Source organism: Arvicola amphibius, chromosome 1, assembly GCF_903992535.2.
Source record: "Arvicola amphibius chromosome 1, mArvAmp1.2, whole genome shotgun sequence".
In the NCBI taxonomy this organism is placed as follows: Eukaryota; Metazoa; Chordata; class Mammalia; order Rodentia; family Cricetidae; genus Arvicola; species Arvicola amphibius.
The window spans coordinates 101526699-101546403 of NC_052047.1; the positions used below are offsets into that span (position 1 = coordinate 101526699).

General features: G+C 45.7%; 2 protein-coding genes across 4 annotated transcripts in view; one reads left to right on the forward strand and one right to left on the reverse strand.

Moving 5' to 3' along the window:
- The window catches only part of Hnrnpm (heterogeneous nuclear ribonucleoprotein M), a 43029-nt gene extending 30623 nt beyond the window's left edge, over nucleotides 1–12406 (forward strand). For all 3 annotated transcript variants that reach the window (XM_038323511.1, XM_038323520.1, XM_038323503.1), the window contains 4 exons: nucleotides 5837–5890; nucleotides 8088–8890; nucleotides 9710–9761; nucleotides 11984–12406. In XM_038323511.1, the coding sequence (XP_038179439.1) occupies nucleotides 5837–5890; nucleotides 8088–8890; nucleotides 9710–9761; nucleotides 11984–12147 (1073 nt within the window). In that variant the 3' untranslated portion in view covers nucleotides 12148–12406. The remainder of the gene's footprint in view (nucleotides 1–5836; nucleotides 5891–8087; nucleotides 8891–9709; nucleotides 9762–11983) is intronic.
- Nucleotides 12407–12995: 589 nt separating this feature from the next.
- On the reverse strand, nucleotides 12996–19705 carry Pram1 (PML-RARA regulated adaptor molecule 1). Its single transcript, XM_038316388.1, has 10 exons — nucleotides 19652–19705; nucleotides 16012–17476; nucleotides 15868–15928; nucleotides 15718–15794; nucleotides 13940–13997; nucleotides 13739–13844; nucleotides 13454–13616; nucleotides 13339–13372; nucleotides 13227–13261; nucleotides 12996–13145 (listed from the first exon to the last, which is right to left on the reverse strand). Exons 1-10 carry the CDS (start codon nucleotides 19652–19654, stop codon nucleotides 13108–13110), a joined length of 2040 nt encoding a protein of 679 aa, XP_038172316.1. The 5' UTR covers nucleotides 19655–19705; the 3' UTR covers nucleotides 12996–13107.

A 19705-nucleotide genomic window follows, 5' to 3' on the forward strand; every position in this document is an offset into this window, starting at 1 on the left:
CGAACCCAACTCCTCTGCACTTAACCACCGAGCCATCTCTCCAACCCCATGAAAGACTATCTTAGGCAGGTATCCACTGTGGTTGGCCTTTTACCCCCACAGCTTCTGCATGTTTTAATACATTGTAAAGGATGATAGATAGATAGCTCACAGCAGCATTAATGGTGCTGTAAGGTCAAATGGGTAGAAGTTTGTATCCAGACATATTTCTCCATTTAGTTTGCCTTGGCCTTGTACTTACCAGGCATGTGATTTTGGCAGTTACTAAGGGATTTGAGCCTTGATTTCTCTATGTAGTTGTGAGTATTGGTGAGATAACAGCTTTTGGTTAATGTGTGTTAGTGCCTAGTAGATCTGCTCTATATGAGAGACATCTCTGTAGCCTGCCTTTGAGTCGCTAGTTTGTTGATGAGTGAACCACTATGTACTTGTGGCAGAAGTTGTAGATTAGTCCTCAGAATAAGATAGGGCATTTGTGTGCAGTGCCTCCCATCTTTAAGGAATAAGTGTGAGTGGGCAGTTTCCTATAGAAGAGCTTTAGTCATTGACTTCATGTAACTTATTTGTCTATGACTCTTAATATTTAAAGCATATGATGTTACTAGGAAGGTCTAGGGTAATATTTTTTTCCACAGAGATGGAGTATGGTATATGTGAAAGAAACTTTACCAGAAATGAGACTGCCTTAGAGCTTTGGAGAACCCCTTAACAGGGAAAATGGATAAGAAGGTTCCATGGGCTCCATGTAGGCAGTGTCTACTTTTGGGCATACAGGTAGGTTGTGGAGGTCCAGCTCATCCCAATACCATGGATTCTTTCCCCAGGCAAACTGCCAATTTTTGTGTCCGGTTGATATTGTGTTCTTAAAAATGTTTAAAGACCCTAGGAAGATTGTCTTCAAATACCTAATTCAGGCAAACATTCCAGCTCTACAGGTTGTCTTTATTAATTGTAGTTTATGTGTATAGGTGTTTACCTGCATGTGCCACTTTCATTCCTGGTACCTAAGGAGGCCAGAAGGCAGTGTCATCCCTTGGAACTGAAGTTACAGAGTATGAGATGCCCTGTGGGTGCTGGGAATTGAACCCATGGACCTCTGGAAAAACAACCAATGATCTTAACCACTGAGCCATCTAAACCTAACTTGGTTGCTAGTGAAGGTAGATGCACACATTAACTTTGACTTTATATATGTGAATCTGCAAGGGTGTGGGGGACTAGAGAGAAAAGAAAGAGGCTTTAAGGGATGTATATGAGAGTGAAAGGGTTTTAGCATCCTAGGGAGGGAGAGTTGAAGGAAAGGTCAAGCAAAACCTAGTAGGTATAAAAATGGATAAGGAAATCCCTGCTTTGGTTTGTTAATAAAGAATAAAATTAAATAAAGGCATCTACATTTGAAAAAGGTGAAATGGTTTTACTTTTTCTTAACTGGTTGCTCTGAGTATCTGACTAGGATGATTACATTTCTTATTGCCATTGTTTCTATGTCTAGAATAGTCCTGTATTAAAGGTATTTTTTTTAAATATTTATTCATTATGTATACAGTATTCTATCTGTGTATGCCTGCAGGCCAGAAGAGGGCACCAGACCTCATTACAGATGGTTGTGAGCCACCATGTGGTTGCTGGGAATTGAACTCAGGACCTTTGGAAGAGCAGGCAATGCTCTTAACCACTAAGCCATCTCTCCAGCCCAAGATTTTTTTTTTTTTTTTTTTTTTTTTTTTTTGGTTTTTCAAGACAGGGTTTCCCTGTAGTTTTTAGAGCCTACTAGTTTCTGGATCTAGCTCTTGTAGACCAGGCTGGCCTCGAACTCAGAGATCCGCCTGCCTCTGCCTCCCGAGTGCTGGGATTAAAGGCATGCCCCACCCCCGCCCGGCTAAAGATATGTTTTAAAACACTGTCTTGGTGCCATGTCTGTGACCAAAAGAAAACGACATGATGTTATGTTCAGAATCTTCCATCATTTTGCAGTTCTCTTGCCTGCCTCTTACCTATGTGGCAAGCGTGTCAACCTTTCCTATCCTGAAGTGGTCTGTGAGGGTACTTCTCATGGCAACAGGAAGTTTGTCCTGACCTAGATGGAAACATCTGCAGGCCTTACTGCCCCTTGCTAGCCCTGCTACTGTGCCACCCCCCCCCCCTTTTTTTTTTTTTTGACTGATACTATTTATTCTTTGAATTTCCTGCTACTACTTGTGATCAAACACAAAGGAATAGAACAGTCTATACCAAATAAAATAATTTGTATTTTCAGAGTAATAGCATTAATTGGTTTGGAGTTTGTTCTGGTTTCTTTTTTTTATTGTTGTTCTTTTGTTCGTTTCTCTCAACTGCACAGTCTCTTATATCATGGCAGTAAGTAGATATTTCACTTCTTTGTGCAAGCAGCTGTTTTTCATGCTTCAAAAATGTATCTGTGGCTGTCGACCTTGAGATAGGATGCACTTGAAGAGATGTTAGCTATAAAAGGCCAGGAGAGTAGTGTAATGAGGAAGTGTGTGAGAGTATTGTTTCCAGGCCCTTCGCAGCACATGAAATATGCTAAGACCTAGAAAGAATTGTTGTGGACAGCCAGTGGATAAGCTGTGCTCAAAGCAACAGTGTAGGGAGACAGGGCAAAGGAACAACTGAAGCTGACAGCTGGAGACCCAGAGCTTCGGCACAGGCAACTGCTGTTGCCAGCAAACAGGGCAATTATATATATATATATATATAGGTTTGGAGAGAAGGCATAGGGAATAGTTAGTGAAGCACCCACTTACGGAATGTCTGTAGAAAGAGTTTGAGTGTTTCAACTTCTTAAATATGTGGTTTAGTGATGTAAAACTCTCATAGGGAATTAGGATCTTGGGTGCCATGGAAGAATAAACTGTACTTGCCAACAGACAGGAACCACCTTGTCTCTCTCTGTACTTTCCCAACCTTCCTCCCACGTGTTTGGAATACAAGAAACAAACAGCAATGGGCTAGCTTTTCATTTGTGGTTGCAGGGATAATGGTACAAGATGTGCTTTGAGGTTAGTATACTTAAGGACCAGAAAAGTTAAGTACATTTTCTCACATTGCAAAAGACTGGGAAATGTAAGATTTTTTTTCCTTTTCAAATATTTCCTTTTATTATATGATATACAGGTTAAAATTGCCTACCTTGAAAAATACAGAAAGGGTAATAAAGTAGGTAACTTTCTCCTTACCTGTTTTTATAGATATGCTTTATCAAATGTTAAAATGGCTATTTTTGCAAAACAATAAATAGAACATAACTGTGGAATGCAAGGACCAACCCAAAAGACCAGAAGCTTTGGCTTTATAAATATTTAGCCTTTTGTCTATTTGATTTTTTTTTTTTTTTAATTTCTTTCTAAAATTTTTTCAAGGCAGGGTTTCTCTTGTGTAGTCCTGGAACTTGCTCTGTAGACCAGGTTGGCCTTGAACTTAATGAGATCCATCTGCCTTCAGAGTGGGACCAAAGGCATGTGCCACCACCACCTAGCCATATACCAGTTTCTAAGCCTACAAATCTCTGCTGTTTAAACAAAAACTGTCAACAGCTTTTTAGCTTCCCGGAAGTTCTATCAGTTCTTGTCACACTTTGATGGAGCAATAATAGTCATGATTATGATGGTGGTCAGTTTTATATCAGTAGTTCCATGGAAGCTAATTAAATGTGATCATTTCCCTAGATTTCCTTATGATTTGGTAACCTCAAATGCACATAAAAGGGAGCAAAACTTTTGTTGTAGGCGTTCTTTCTTTTTTCTTTTTTTTCTTTTTTTTTTTTTTCCCCCGAAACAGGGTTTCTCTGTAGCTTTGGTGCCTGTCCTGGAACTAGCTCTTGTAGACCACGCTGGCCTTGAACTCACAGAGAGCTGGGATTAAAGGCGTGCACCACCACCGCCTGGCTGTTGTAGGCATTCTTAGTAAGTGTCAGTATTTTGCTGTGAACCCCACACATGTCCTGAAATGAGTCTCAGGTGTCTTATGTAGCAAGGTTGAACATATCCAGATGAATACTGACCCTCAATATAGATCTTCCATTTTCTGTGCAGTTTGTTGCCCATGAAGTAGTGTTGGTTTCCAGTTGCAATGGGGAAATCATGTCTAACAACCATACTTAAATATCCAATGTAATACAGATTATTCATCACAAAAGCTTGTAACCATCTCCACCTGAGAGACACAGAGTGCCTAGAATACAAAAGAAGCCATGGCAGGATCTTGACGTCAGTTTTGAAGGCCATGCTCTTTCTGGTTTGGGGCTATAATATTGACAGAAGCATCTAACTTTTGGGGGGGGGGGTGCTGTCCTGCCTTTTCTGGTAGGCAGGCCTCTGCTTTATTCTTGTTATTCCAACACAGATGGTCCATACCAGTGTTAATGTCCTTGAATAACACAGCATCACAGGCTTTCCCTTCTGACTGACACAGACACTTGGTCGTAACCACACTAAGTTCCCAAAAGCAGTTCAGGAATATCTTCTGTCTACCAGGCACTGTGGAACTGGATTCACAGCTCAGACACCTTCTCAAAACTGTGTTGAAGTAGGCAGCCAATTAGGCACCCACAACATGCATGCCGTAGTTTTTTCCACATGTCTAGAAGGCTAATCATTCCACTTGTTCATCAGCAGTCAGGGTGGTACACTCAAATAATCTCCCAGTACCTTGCAAATACTGTCCATACCTTCGTGCATCCTGCAAAAATGACCACGGTGACTTCACTCACCTCTACTCTTTTTGTTTTTTTGAGACAGGGTTTCTCTGCAGCTTTTGGAGTCTGTCCTGGAACTAGTTCTTGTAGACCAGGCTGGCCTCAAACTCACAGAGATCTGCCTGCCTCTGCCTCCTGAGTGCTGGGATTAAAGGCGCGCGCCACCACTTCCCGGCACCTCTACTCTCTTATAAACACTACATAGTAGTAGGTGTTCCCCAACTAAAAGGAGATGACAGAGTCTCTAGTGACAGTGGTCTTTAGGAGTGACAGGTTACGGATGGGTAGGGGTTCCTTCTGTACTGTCAGATGCCTACCATTAGCAAGGATGCTCTTAAGATTTCTATGGCCACACGCCCACAGAAAACGCATCTGTTTCTGTACATCATTCCATAAAGGTTTCTCTGTGTCTCATTTGCAAACAATTCTGACAGCTGGGAAGTCCTGTGATTGATGGTTAAGGACCTATTTTCTGCTCGTAGCTCTGTTCTCACATGATAGAAGCTAAAACGTTAATTTCTGAGGAGGATATTAATGATAGTAGCAGACTTTAAGGAGGCTTGGGTGTTTTCTTGATGGGGCAGGGAAGTAATTCTCCTGTGTCTTTGTCAACATCACATCCAGCTTGATCCTTGGGCACTGATGGTTCTCACTTCCTGGTTCTATACAACTACAGCTTCAATTTATTTTGTGGTGCAGAGAAGGGTGATTGAATCTGTGCAGGCAGGCTTCAGGCTTCTGAGCAGAAGACAGAAAGGCGTGGTTTCCTGCTCACTGGGAAAACTCAATACTAAGTTACCAGAGCACCTCTAGAAAACTGCTGCTGAGCGAGGGTTGAGGCCTCTTCTCCTGTCTTTGAGTTTGCTCATTGATGCACACCACCTCTCTGCTGGATGAATTTGCAGGCACCCTGCAAACTGGCCTGACTCTGAAGCTATAAGGAGCCCTAACATTGTGGCTTTCCTGTTTTCTGTAAAATGATTTGTTTATGTGTGTTTCTTAAACCCCTTTCCTTTTCTTTAAAAAAGAATAAAAACAAACTATTATGCTTCTAGAATATAATAGGAAGGTTTCTGTTACAGAAAAATTTGACTAATTACTTTTTCTTTCTGATTTCCTTAGAAATCCTAAGTAATGCACTGAAGAGAGGAGAGATCATTGCAAAGCAGGGAGGAGGTAGGAATCACTTAGCTTGATATTCTGATTCTGTGTTGTTGTTGTTGTTGTTAGAACAGGCATTTAATGGGGACTCAACAGTAGTGTGGCAAAACATGGGCTCTGACACAGACTACCTAGGGTGGGAGCAATCGCTGCCTTTCCATAGCTGTGTGGCTTGTGGTAAGTGACAATACCTACGTTTGTAGTACTCGACTTTAAAATGGGGGAATAATAGGTTTCACCTCAGAGGCTTGTAAAAGAGCCAGTGCATATAAAAACTTTTAAAAATGAAAAGTGTACCACCTAATAAATGATAAATGCTTGTTGAAACATGCATTTGTGTTCATTAGAAAGAGTCAAGGAATGAATATCTATAGGCCCAGTGTCCATTGATGAATACTGCAAACATTTTGGTATATGTTCTTACATGATAGTTTTATGAGCACTTAGAATTAAATGTACCTTTTTTAAAAAAAAAAAAAAGATGAAAAAGATGTGTGTGTGTGTATGTATAGGAATGTGCACATGAGTACAGGTGCACTAAAGGCAGGGAACTGTAGGTGGTTGTGATCTATGTGATGCTGGGAACTGAATGAACTCTGAGCTAGCTCTCCAGCCCTAACTGTACCTTTTAAGCCCCACCCCCACCCCCCTTTTCTCCAGCCTTCAAGTTTGGCCTTCCTTTGGCAGCCCACTTGCCAGGCATTTCTATGGGAGCTCTGCTTAGGTCTTTCCTGGTTTGCTACTGTTGGCATGGGGCTGCCAGCATCATTGCTAGCCATGATATGTCAAGCCAGAACCTGTTTTCCTCTTGCAATGTGAAAAAGTTACTTTCTGAGCTATTTCTATTCTGAAACACTAACGTTCTTGAAGTTGTGCTTGTTTTGTGTGTGTGTGTGTGTGTGTGTGTGTGTGCTGCATTTTAGCCACAGAAGTGGGCACAGAGAAATGAATTGACTTGTGCCAGGCCATATAACTTTAGAGTTACATACTGTTATAAAAATTGCTGATTGTTCTTGTTGAAACCCCCCACCCCACCCCCAACAAAGTTTCTCTGTAGCTTTGTAGCCTGTCCTGGAACTAGCTCTTATAGACCAGGCTAGCCTTGAACTCACAGAGATCTGCCTCCCAAGTGCTGGAATTAAAGGCATGTGCCACCATCTCCCAGCTTGAATTTTACATTTTGGGTCAGTAGTAGGCTAACCATCGGCTAGACTGCTGTGTTGAGTGGTGGGCACCATGAAATTTCGGTTTTGAGCTCTGCGTGGTGAAGTGATGGGTCCCTGTCCAGGGTTGCAAGCACCATGGTTGAGTGTCATTGTGCACTGGTCACTGACCCTTGGCCTCTTCAAGAATCGACCCTGCCTTGCTGTCAGCATCTTTCTTCTTCCAAAACCAATGAGATAAATATATACAAGCTGTCAATTTCTTGCACAGAAGGAAAGGTCCCAGGAAATGACCAGTTTGTGTGCACGTGTACACGAACTTTTTACCTTCTGCTTGCATGGCTGTGTAATCACTGTGCCCTGGAAGCGCTAAGGAAATGCAGCCAGACTGGCTGTCAGCAGGGTATCTTAAGAGGAACAAGTTGAAAGAGGATAAAGGTTGTAAGTGGCTTTGGATTGTCTCCATGTAACTTAACAGTTATCATGAGTTACTGAGTGTGAAGTTTTGCGTGCTTCTTTGAGAGGGTTTCTCAATGTCTGCTGATGAGGAAACTAAAACGTTTTCAGGAATTGATGTGTGACTCAGGTTTGTCATAGGTACCAGCATGAAGGTGAAGTTTTTGTTTTATGATGAGTATTGTTTTTGTTTGGTTTTTGTTATTTTGTCTTTTTTTTTAACCCCCTCTTGAGGCAGGTTTTTTTTTCTGTGGTGTAGCCTGGGCTGCCCTGGAACTCAGTTTGTAGACCAAGTCAGCCTCTGCGTCCCCAGTGCTGTTGTTTAACCGGTGTATCACACCAACACCCAGTGAGGGTGAATTTTTATTACTTAAATTTTATTGTGAAATTTGTACCTGTGCTATGGAGTGGAAAGGATGATTGTGGAGATCTTGTTGCTAACATTGGGTTTTCTTAATAATAAATTATTTTGAGCATGACTTCCTGATTTGTGGTTGAACTTGGGATCTGAAGTGCCCAGCCAGGCATGCATTGGTATATGAATGCCTACACAAGTCCCTGACTTCCGCTTGTACTTTTTATTCCTGTTTCAGGTGGAGCTGGAGGCAGTGTCCCTGGGATCGAGAGGATGGGCCCTGGCATTGACCGCATTGGCGGTGCTGGCATGGAGCGCATGAGCGCAGGCCTAGGCCATGGCATGGATCGAGTGGGCTCTGAGATTGAGCGCATGGGCCTGGTCATGGACCGCATGGGCTCAGTTGAGCGCATGGGCTCTGGCATTGAGCGCATGGGCCCACTAGGTCTTGACCACATGGCTTCCAGTATTGAGCGCATGGGCCAGACCATGGAGCGCATTGGCTCTGGCGTGGAGCGCATGGGTGCCGGCATGGGCTTTGGCCTGGAGCGAATGGCCGCGCCCATTGACCGAGTGGGCCAGACCATTGATCGTATGGGCTCTGGTGTAGAGCGCATGGGCCCGGCCATTGAGCGTATGGGCCTGAGCATGGATCGCATGGTGCCCACAGGCATGGGGGCCGGCCTGGAGCGCATGGGCCCTGTGATGGATCGTATGGCCACCGGCCTGGAGCGCATGGGCGCCAACAACCTGGAGCGCATGGGCCTGGAGCGCATGGGAGCCAACAGTTTGGAGCGTATGGGCCTGGAGCGAATGGGCGCCAACAGCCTGGAGCGCATGGGCCCTGCCATGGGCCCGGCATTGGGCGCTGGCATTGAGCGGATGGGCCTGGCCATGGGTGGCGCTGGCGGTGCTAGCTTTGACCGAGCCATTGAGATGGAGCGGGGCAACTTTGGAGGAAGCTTCGCAGGTTCCTTTGGCGGAGCTGGAGGCCATGCACCTGGAGTAGCCAGGAAGGCTTGCCAGATATTTGTGAGAAATGTAAGTGGTTCTTTAGGAGCTCCTCGGTGTTGTGAATGAATGGTGGGGAGATCAGTGGGCTGAGTGATATAGACCAGAAGGATGCCTGCTGAAGGGAGAACTGGGTAGCATGGGGAATATAACTTGTCCATCCCCAAAACTGAACTGGAGGTTGAGGGTTTACAGAAGAAATAGTCGCAGGGCCAGGCATGATGGCCCATTCTTTTAATTCCTGCACTCTGGAGATAAAGGTTAGGTGGGCTCTCTGTGAGATTCAGGTTAGCAAGAACTTCCAAGTGAGACCCTGTCTCTAAAACACAAAGAAACAAAATTATAGTAGTCTGGCATTTGCCTGGGATGTGTGGGTCAGTAGAGTAGACTGGGCTCTAAAGGTTTGTGGTTTCTGATTCCCTTGGCTTGAGGGACACTTTAGTCTTGGCACAGTGATTCAGAGAGAGGTGGTTGTTGTAGAATTACATTTTGTCACTGGATTGTGGGTTGCCCACTTAGCTCTTAGGATATACCCATAAGCTAGAGATGTGTTTTCTTCTCTGCTGATTGTCATAAAGAAGTCAGCCTGCCTGTCTGTGATGAGAAGTAGAGATTGTTTTGGAATTGGGGGTAATACTGGGGATGGGCCCTGGCATTGACCCCATTGGCGGTGCTAGCATGGAGCACATGGGTGCTCTAGGGTTATACATATACTAGGCAAATCACCCTGCACCTAAGCTACACCTCCAGCCCATGGCAACCTTCAAATCATAATCTTGTATCTATTGTGATGTCTGTACACTATTTGGTTGCATCACAGATTAGTCTGCTCTTTTTTTTTTTCCTCAGCTCCCATTTGATTTTACATGGAAGATGCTAAAAGACAAATTCAACGAATGCGGTAAGTGTCTGTTTGAGAAAGACTGTCTATGTGCATTTCTGTGTTGTGGCTTGTTGGTGATGCTGTTGAGTTGTAGCAGTGAAGCTTCCTTCTTACTTCTTAGCCTTAGCCACTGTCCATGGGCTCTTGAGTGTCCATGGCCTTGCCATTGTTCTGCCTCTGCAGCTATTTAGTCGGGTGTTGGGTGTCCTGGTATGTGTCATGCCATGTGCTCATTTCATCCATGCTGTTCTTCTCTAGTTAGTTTTGAGACAGTTTCTCTGTCTCTGCTACAACTTAAGCTGGTTCATGATTCTTTTCCCTCTCAGGCCTTCCATGTTCTGAAACTACAGGCAAATGCCACCACCGCCTTCTCAGTTTCTGAGAGAAGGCAGTATTGTCTTTTTACATAAGAGTCAGCAAAGAAAGCCACCTTCCCAAGGTCACAGACTTATAAGAAGCAAAAACAAAAGAAGTAAATCCAAGACAAGTTGCTTTCCCCCATGAAGCCCATAGCTGGTTTAGTTGCCCAGAGTATACATATGCTCAGCAGTTGTAGGTCTGGTCTGGGCACACAGTATAGACTGAAAGTCTCTGTGGATTCATAGGTACACCCAGGCAACCTTTCTGGAAAGCTTCCTTGGTGACCACGATGCAGTCTTCCCTTACCATTGCACATTCTTAGTTAAGTTCAATCAAAACACCTGTTTGTTTCCTCATTCAGAAATGGCTCAGCATTCAGAAGTAGTGCTTTCCCATGGTTCTTTAGTATAAGCTGTAGAGTCAAAGCCCACTTTCTTGTCTGGTCTTTGATTCTCTCCATTGCAAATTTCACATCAGTCATTATTATAACTAGATATTCCAAAAGCTCAGATTGGAACATGCCACTCTCCCCACCCCTGAGAAAATGCAAACTCAGTCTTCTGGAAACTTATCTCCCTTTTCTCCCTTGAATTTGCCAGAAGATTACCTTTCCTTTTCCCTACTTTTTTATCCTTCCCTTTTTTTTTCCTTTTTGAGACTAGGATCCAATTAGCCCAAATTGACTGCAAAATCAATATGTAGCCAAGAATTATCTTGAACTCTCAGGTTTTTGGTTTTGATTGGTTTGTTTGTCTTTTTTTGTTTTGCTTTGCTTTTGTTATGTTGTTGTTGTTGTTTTAACATTGGGTTTCTTGAACTCAGAGTGGCCCTTAAACTTCCTATTGTATAGTCAAAAATAACCTTGAACTTCTAACTCCTGAATGCTGGGATTACATGGGTGGGCCACTGTGCCTGGTTTGTATAAGTGTTAGGACTAAAACCCAGGGTTTTGTGCATGCTAAACAAGCACTGTATACACTGAGCTACATCCTCAGTGACTTTGAATTCTTGATTCTCCTACCTCCACTTCCCAAGGGCTGGGATTTCAGGTGAGCTACCTTTCTCTTCTCCTTTCTGTCTTCCCTCCTTTAGTTCTGTCTTGTCATTCCCTTCTTTTGAACCTGGGTCTTGCCATGTAGCTCCAGTCTGGCCTAAAAAAAATCTTGCTTTAACCTCTCAAGTACTGGGTTGCAGATATGTACCATTGTGTCCTGCTTTGGCAGGCATGTTTTCTGATGAATTGCTCGTTAATATCTTTCAGAACTTTATCATGAGTAGCCACTGGAGTGTCATCTCTCCCCAAGCCATTATTATTATTAGCACAAGAATTATGGGCCCTAACAGCACTAATGTGTCTTTGACTTCTGCTCTATTATAGACCCATTTCTTTTGTACTTGACACATACCTGGGTACTTAATAACTTAATAGGTCTATAAATGGATATGTGTAAGCTACTCACTAGGTGTACCTGGCTTACATAGGGCAATATAGAAGTATCATATCGGCCATGGCCTTGTGACCAGATAGTAGTATTCAACAATCAGGCCTCAAGAATTCTAATCAAAAGTTGGCTCCACATAGGCCCCTCTCTGTAACTTGCTGGAGCAGAAAGGCGAACATTTGAAGCTTCTTGGCAAGTTCTTCACAGCAGGTTAGGCTGTTGTCCTGCTTGGAGAACAATGGCAATAGAGTGGAGAGGGCTGTAGTTGCTGGCGCCATACATGGTGTTCTGAGCATTCACTTCATGCGCAAGGGCCTCTCTCCTTTTTGACTCTGTCACCAAAATCCAACAGGTGATCTGGACTGAGTGGAGCCCAGACTGAGGCTGAGCTCTGGGTTTGCCTGATGCGTGTGGTCTCTTCTTCCCTCCCTGTGCCAGGCCACGTGCTGTACGCCGACATCAAGATGGAGAACGGAAAGTCCAAGGGGTGCGGTGTGGTTAAGTTTGAATCTCCAGAGGTGGCTGAGAGAGCCTGCCGGATGATGAATGGCATGAAGCTGAGTGGTCGAGAGATTGATGTTCGAATCGATAGAAATGCTTAAGCAGTTGCCTTTTTTAAACATCAATACCAGACCTCTGAATTTGTATTTTTTCTTGTTAACCATTTTAATTTGTTGGCTGGATGTATAAAGATGTTTAAAAAATTCAGTTGCTTTTTGGGGTGATCTGAATTAATATTTTAATGATTGGGGTTCCATTTGACTGTTTGCATTGAGATTGCAATGTGCGCAATTTTTTTTGTAGTTGTGGCATCTTGTTGACATCAAATATGACTTTGATAATAAATACCAGTTCCTGAAAGTGGCTTGCTTTTTTTGTGTGTATATGTTGTAGAGGTGGCCATCTGAGTTCTGCAAGACTGGGGCAGCTGGTACTTCTTCCTTCCTGGGAGCTGTGTCCTCCAGGGATCTCACCCAGTTGCTGTTGTCTGTGGACCCCACTGTTTGGAGAGCAGACCCTAGTTATAGTAGGAACACTAGTACAGATCCAGGATCTTCTCCGGAGTGATAATAACAATCCTGAAAATCATCCTGTGGCTTTATTCTGTGAGTCCCAGACATTGGGTGAAGCTCACTTCAATTTGGCTTTTCTTTGTTCAAGACCACTAAGAATGTCACTATTTGGGAAATACTTCATGCTGATGTCCTGTTAGGCAGGAGTTCCAGTGAAGGACTGTTATAGACTCACTTGGCAACGCAAATGCCTGAAGCCCACAAGGAATTTTGGGACAGAGCTACTGGTCATCTAGGATATGTATGTGTGCGTCTTCAGCAGCGCCTTTCCTATTGGGTGGGCAATTGATTTTTCTTTTGTTTCACCTTTGGTCCCTTACATGTGCCTGTGTTCTGCTGTGTGTTCTAGTCAGAAAGAAGAGGACAAGAAACAAGGATGTTTTAACAAGGTTTTATGTGGGCATATTGGGTATTGCCAGGCTAGGATCCAGGGCTCCTGGGTGAGCAGTGGCTGGGCTGGTGGTTCTGGAACCCACCTGTCTGTCTGCCTTACTGTCCCTGAGGAAATGGTTGGTTGTCCAGAGGGTCTGCAAAGAAAGATGAATTCAAGTGATCCTGTGCCACAGAGGCGTGATAACAAGTATCCCCATGGGAGTCACTGTACATACCCCCAAAGCTGACATCATCGTATACTTCTGTTTCCCTGGCAGAGAGCACAATATTGTCAATAGGAGCCAACCTTGGTGTTCCCCATTCCACCCAGGCAGGACCAGTACTTACAAGGGCAACAGTGCAGTTCTGGGTACATAGCCATCTGCAGGAGAGAGCAGACAGAATGGATTCTCAACCTTAGCACTCTCACTCCTTTCCCTAGATGTGGGCCAAACACACTTACACTTGCCCTTAGGGTCCCGGCACAGCATCTCATCCTTGTTAGTAAACTCGATCACCTCCAGGATTTCTCCACGGCGGATACCCAGGTGCTTGCCACCCCCACGCCGGGTCTTGGCATTGGGGTCAATCATCATCTTTGTTTGAATCACAATCTCACCTTCAAACTTGGGGAACATCATGTTAACATGTTAAGACTTTCTGTATTCTTGGTTTTTTCCCCAGGATGGAAATCGTGGGCCTTGGGTACCAGTCATCCCAGGACTCATTCTTCACTCCATGTTCTCACCTTGAACTTCTTTCTAAACTCTCTCTCAGCTTTCTCTGCCTTCCTGATCTGTTTCAGCAGCTTGAGGTCTGTGGGTGGCAGCTGCTGTAGTTGAGTAGCGTTCTTCCTAGAAGACCCAGACATTGGAGTACTTATGATTAAGAAGTATCCTCTATTAGAGTCCCAGATCTCAGCCCAAATCACCCCATTTGCCCCATGTACCTGAGCTCTGCATCCTGCTGAGGCCATCTGGTGGCTTGCTGGGTAGACGGCACTCCATCTGAGGGCATTGGACAGAGTCAGGACAAAGGTCCCTAGCTCTTTCTCTACCCTAGTGACTTGATGGGTTGTGTTTGCTCTCTGGATCCTCAGGGCTTCCCTGAATTGACCACTCTACTCCTGTACTTTTCTCAGGGTTTATCAGTCCTTGTGGGTAAGGTAAGGTTCATTTTGGTGAGGAAAATAAAGGCTGAGAAGTTGTCTAAAATTGTAGAGATGGGATGGATTTGTAGGCCTTTGTGTTTGGATTTTTTGTTCTCACTATATAGTCCAGGCTGTCCTAGATCTATCTGCCTCTGTCCTTTCAGATGATAGCCCACAGAGGGGTGTATGTGTCATACTGAGTCAGTGCAGAGCTTGATTTCTACTCTGTAGGCAGAGATCTGGGTCCTGCTCAGAACCTGTACTGCACCTGCTTTTCTCATGACCTGCCTCAGCCTTGAGTGGTCTCATAGCTAGGAGCTGGAGTTAACAGGTATACTATGACAATACTGGGCTCTCTGGTTCTGGGTTATCCTGCAGCTTGTTCTGAGCAGGGCTGAACCCTGCCCCTCCAGGTGAGTTCCCAATTGACAAAAGATGTAGGGGGGCTATGTTTCAAAGGAACCAAAGAATAGGTGGTCCCTAGGCCACTCTGGTACTAGAAAGATCACTCTGAAATACTCAAAACAGACTTTGAGAGGCTCTGTGCTACAGGAAGGCTCACACATTGCACTGAAAGGAGAAATTCAGGGGTCTGATATTTGATCATGACCTTGAACAGTGACCCTTCCCCAACTATAGAGCTTCCCCTCCACAGAAGCAAACAAAAAGGGCCCAGAAAGGAGCAAGGGCTGGAGAATTTGAAAGCATCTGGCTTTGTATCAGGACCTCCAGCTGGAACAGTGAGAGCAAGCACATCCCAAGGCCAAAGACCCTCCTAGGAGCCCTAGTAAGCTAGTAAAACAGGAAATAGCTGGGAGGGGGGGTTGGGTGGGCGCTTAGCTGGAATCCCCACAGCTCTAAATCAATTGGCTGGGCCTAGTCTCGGATCCTTGAACTTCTTCATTGGCAATGGGGTAACTCCCTTGGCTACAAAATCATCAAAGCTCGTTCATAAAACCCCATGCTGTTGCCATGGAGACACCGATCGTGGAGCCCCTCAGACTGACTTAGAAGAAAGGAGAACCTGCTGCTGCGAGTATATATCTTGCTGGGACATTCTCTTGGGATGAACTGCAAGGAACCTGGTGGGTGCCATTTGCTTTGGTTTTGTTTGCAGGGTCTCATCCAGGCTCGTCTTGGTTGCTGCGTAGCCAAGGCAGATCATCCTGCTGCCTAAATGCTGGAGTTACAGTTGTACATTGTAATTAACCTTGCCCAGCTTTGGAACCTGATGCTTTCCTTATCCATGATCCTGCCATGACTCCTGCACGAGTGCTAGGTTATATGAAAGGAGCATGCCACTCATTCCCTGCTTGATAACGCCATCTTGTCTAGTTTGCCAACTATGGTTTCTGCAATTCTTTCATTGTTGTCCAGGCCTCTTGTCACATGCTTCTACCTACAGAAAGCCTGGCTCCTTGGGTGCCTCTGGGCATCCCCTTCATTACCATCTGGCCCACCAGCATCCAGTCTGGTCTGGATCACTTTATGTGTTCTTAAACTTGGATCATGCAAGCATGCCTTTGTAACTAATGTTTCATGGGTACCCAAGCCAACCACCTAGACCACCTACAAACCTCTGCCTCTGGGGCTGAGACTAGAGTCACTTGTGGCTTCCACAGCATCATACAGCTCATAGATTTCGTCCGGGTTCCTGCAGGGATACCTGAGATGAGGGCCTTCTTTAGCCTTATACCCATGCCTGGCCCCTTTCTCCCAAAACTCACTGCATGGTCTGTTGAGGTTGGGCTGGGAAGTGGGTCCCAGAAGAGCCAGTCTTCAGTACAGCTGTGGAAGAGAGAGAACGGGAAGGAAGTGGCTCTACCCAGAGATTTCCCCCTCCTCTGCCTGAACCACCTACTCTAACTCACCTGTGGCCGTTGCTGAGGCTCTCCGGAAGCTTTGGATATTGATGGGGACAGGTGGTAATGGGGGCTTGGCTGGAGGAGATCCCAGGCTGCTGGCTGAAGGCAAAGGCCTTCGCTGGGGTGGGTGCTGTACTTGGAAGTCTTCTGATCTCCAATTGGGTATCCCAGAGACTCCATACCCAGGGCTGAGGGGGAACTGGGGGCTGGAACCCTCAAAGGCAGAGGGCAGGGAGCACTCTGAACCAGGAAGTTTAGGCTTTCTGGGCAGACCCTTGGGAAAGTCAGGCTGGAAGAACTTGCCATGTTGAGGCTGCAGAAACTTCCTGGGGAGCGAGCTGAACTCAGGCTCCGAGGATGTTCTAGGGAGATGACCCAGTTCCTGCTCCGAGGGCTTCTTAGGAAGCACTTTGGGGGCTGGCTGCTGAGGCTTCTTGGGAAATTTGCAGACTTCGGGCTCCGAGGATGTCCTGGTAAGGTCACTTAGCTGGAGCTGTGGATGCTTCTTGGGCAATGCATGGAAGTCCGGCTGCAGGGAGTAAGATGGGGGATTACATGACTCAGGCTTCCAGGAGGGTGTCTGGGGGACCTCATAGGACATGGGCTGCTGTGGAGACTGTGTGCAACCAGTGGCCTGAAGAGATGGAGATTTCTTGAAATTCTCATTGAGCTCAGACTGCAGGGACTTCTTGGGAAAGGTACTGATGTCAGGCTCTGGCAAGTGGGGGTAAAACTCACTGGACCCAGGCTTGGATGTCTGAGGAACTTCGCTGGACTCTACCTGTGTCAGGGACTTCCTAGAGGAACCAACAGCCTGAGGCTGCAGTGGCTTCTTGGGAAAAGTACTGGACTCGAATGGCAAGGACTTCAGAGGGGCCTCACTGGATTCAGGCTGCCAGAACTTCTTGGGAAATGTAGGTTTGAGCTCTACTGGGGGCCTGGCAGGATTGCTGAGCTCAGATATCAGGGGCTTCTGGGTAGATATACTAGGCTCCTGGGGTGCCTCAAGCTGTGGAGACTTCTTGGGGAGTTCACCAAACTCGAGTTTGGGAAGCTTCTTGGGGAGATTAGTAAACTCAGGCTGTGAGGGCTTAGGGAGGCTGGCAAACTGGGGCTGTGGGGGCTTCTTGGAATCTGTGAACTCATCCTGTGAGGGCTTCTTGAGACCAGTGAACTCTGGATATAGAGGCTTCCTTGGGAAATCTTTGAACTCAGGCTGTGGTGACTTTCTGAGACCCTCTGACTGTGAGGCCTTCTTGGGGATGTCCGCAAACTGCAGCTGCAGGGGTTTCAAGGACACTGTGCTGAGCTCAGACTGTGAGGCCTTCCTGGGCTGCTCACTTAACTCAGTCTGTGGAAACTTCTTCAGGAGTTTGTTGAACTCAGGCTTTATGGGTTTTCTGGATGGTTCTCCAGGCTCTTGAGAGGCCTGGAACTTAGCTTGGAGGTTTCGGAAGTCCTGATTGCTTCCCTAAGAAGACAGATTATTCAGGAAGAGTCTCATACAAGAAAGCAGATGGAGAAACAACTAGGTACCTACAGATACAGTTGGTCATAGACATACAAACCCATCACACTCCATTTCCCTTTGGCTCCCATTCTACTGTTGTTTCTTCCTCAACCTTAGCTCTACCTCAGCCAGCTTCTCTTTTTGGGTAGGAACTATTCCTCAGGTTCCTGGAAGCCACACACCCCTGACCCCTCCACCTAAACTGGGTCTAACCTCATCTCTTAACAGGACCTAGCTCCTGATGCCTCTACTAGCCCATGACCCCCACACGGTACTTCCAGTCAGTGAAGTACTTCCCAATATCTTCAACCTTTGCGCCTTCTGCTCCCATTTGGTTCCCTCTTTGCCCCTTGCCTTACCACCAGGTTCTCCCCAGCCTGTTTTGTTCCGATTTCAAAATACATCCGGAATCCAACCACTTCTCACTGCCACCCCAGCTAGAGGAACTATCCCCATAGCCCTGAATACTGTGATGGACTCATCCCAGACAGGCCTGCTGAATCTCTCCATTCCCAACCTCTCAGTTTTCATTTTTCAAGGGAAAGCAAAAACTTCCTCCCCATCTCATAGCTTCTATCATGTTTGTAATGCATACATCTCAATACACGGGTCTGTCCTCTTCTTCCTCCATGTCTTTGCGACAATGCTCCTTTGGAGACAATCCTATTTTAATCAGTTTCCCTTGCCCAGTTGTCCACCTTCGCTGCCCTTCCTAACTGTTCTCTTTATATCTCCCATCACCTATCACATTTTTTATATTAGTTCTGCTGCAATGTCTTTATACCAGGTTGTTTTGGGGGTTTGTATTTTTGTAGTGTTGGGGATGGAGCCCAGTACTTTGCTAAGCAAGCTCTGTGGCATTGAGCCACACCACATCACTGACTAGCGTTTTTGTCTTGTTTGTTTGTTTATTGAGGCAGTGTCTAGTATATCCCAGGCTGGCCTCAAACTTGCTATGTAGCTGAGGAGAATAAACTCCTTATCCTCCTACCTCCACCTCCCACATGCTGGGACACCCAGTTTGACTAAACTGTTACAAGTTCTATTTGGGAAGCTAAAGAGATTGCTCAGTAGGCAAAGTACTTGTCATGAAAGTCTGACTACCTGAGTTCTATCCTCAGTACCCATACATAAAAAAGCCAGGAGCAGCACTTTGAGAGGCCTTGAGAGAAGATCCTCTAGGGCTTGCTGGCTAGCTGGGCTAGCTAAGTCAACAGGCTCTGGGTACAGTTAGAGACCCTGTCACGAAAAAGAAGGTAGCCATCAAGGAAGACCCAACCTTCACATACATCTAGACCATCAATGACTTCCCAGTGTCTGGCACATAGTAGGTACTCAGTAAATATTTACAGAAATAAAAGTCTAAGCAGGACTACAGACAGTCTAAGATGTGGGTATACACAGGAAGGCTCACAACACCCACAACCAGCAAGCAGACTCTCCACATGAGCGCATGTACTGTATGGTATGTTCAGAATATTCTGGTGCTCTCAGAGCTGGCCATTTGCCATAGGTTACAGGTACAAGTAGATAACAAGGCAATACCTTCTCTGAGGGACCTCTCAGCCTGCCTTCATCTAGAGTCAAAAAGATTGGAGGACAGGGAGGGCAGAATCGTGTGAGCCCATCTGAGATGGAGAGATTCCGAAACACCTCTGGGAAGGAAGTGGTTCTTTCTCAGAGTTAGACATTTCTTTGTTGAAGCCCTAGTTACTGAGTTGAGGCAACAGCTCTAGATAGAGATAAGGGTTAGCAGAGCATAGCTTGGATGACTGACTGGGGACAAAGCGGTGGTGGTGGAGGGGGAGGCTAGGGCAGGAGGTGCGTGACCCACTTATTCACCCCACAGGAAGCCTCTGTTCTCATCCCAAATGCTGACCTGGGGTGAGGAGATACCATTCCAGGCAGACCCAGCCTGCCCCGCTTGCAATCACAGATCCAAGCTTGATCCACAAGAGTTCAAGCTATGCCTTGGCTGTTCTCTGCCTTTGCCTGTAGCATTGCATTCTCAAAACTATTGCCAGCTCTATATATCTGCCGGGCTACCCATGGGGCCTATTTACCAGTTTCTCAGCTTTTGCTTGTGCCCCTTGTTTCTGGCCAGAATGGACTTCCACTAGGGGCTTGGGGACTCACCATAGCTTCAGGGGGTGATGTGGCTTCAGGGGGTGAGTGGGCTCTGAGCTTAGG

What these genes read in the sequence shown, in the direction of transcription:
- Pram1 (XM_038316388.1), bottom strand. An exon ending in TCTCAGCCCCAGAGGCAGAG is followed by an intron (nt 13,998 to 15,717) that starts GTTTGTAGGTGG and finishes CAATGCCCTCAG; the next exon opens with ATGGAGTGCCGTCTACCCAG. An exon ending in CCGGGACCCTAAGGGCAAGT is followed by an intron (nt 13,373 to 13,453) that starts GTAAGTGTGTTT and finishes TCTCTCCTGCAG; the next exon opens with ATGGCTATGTACCCAGAACT.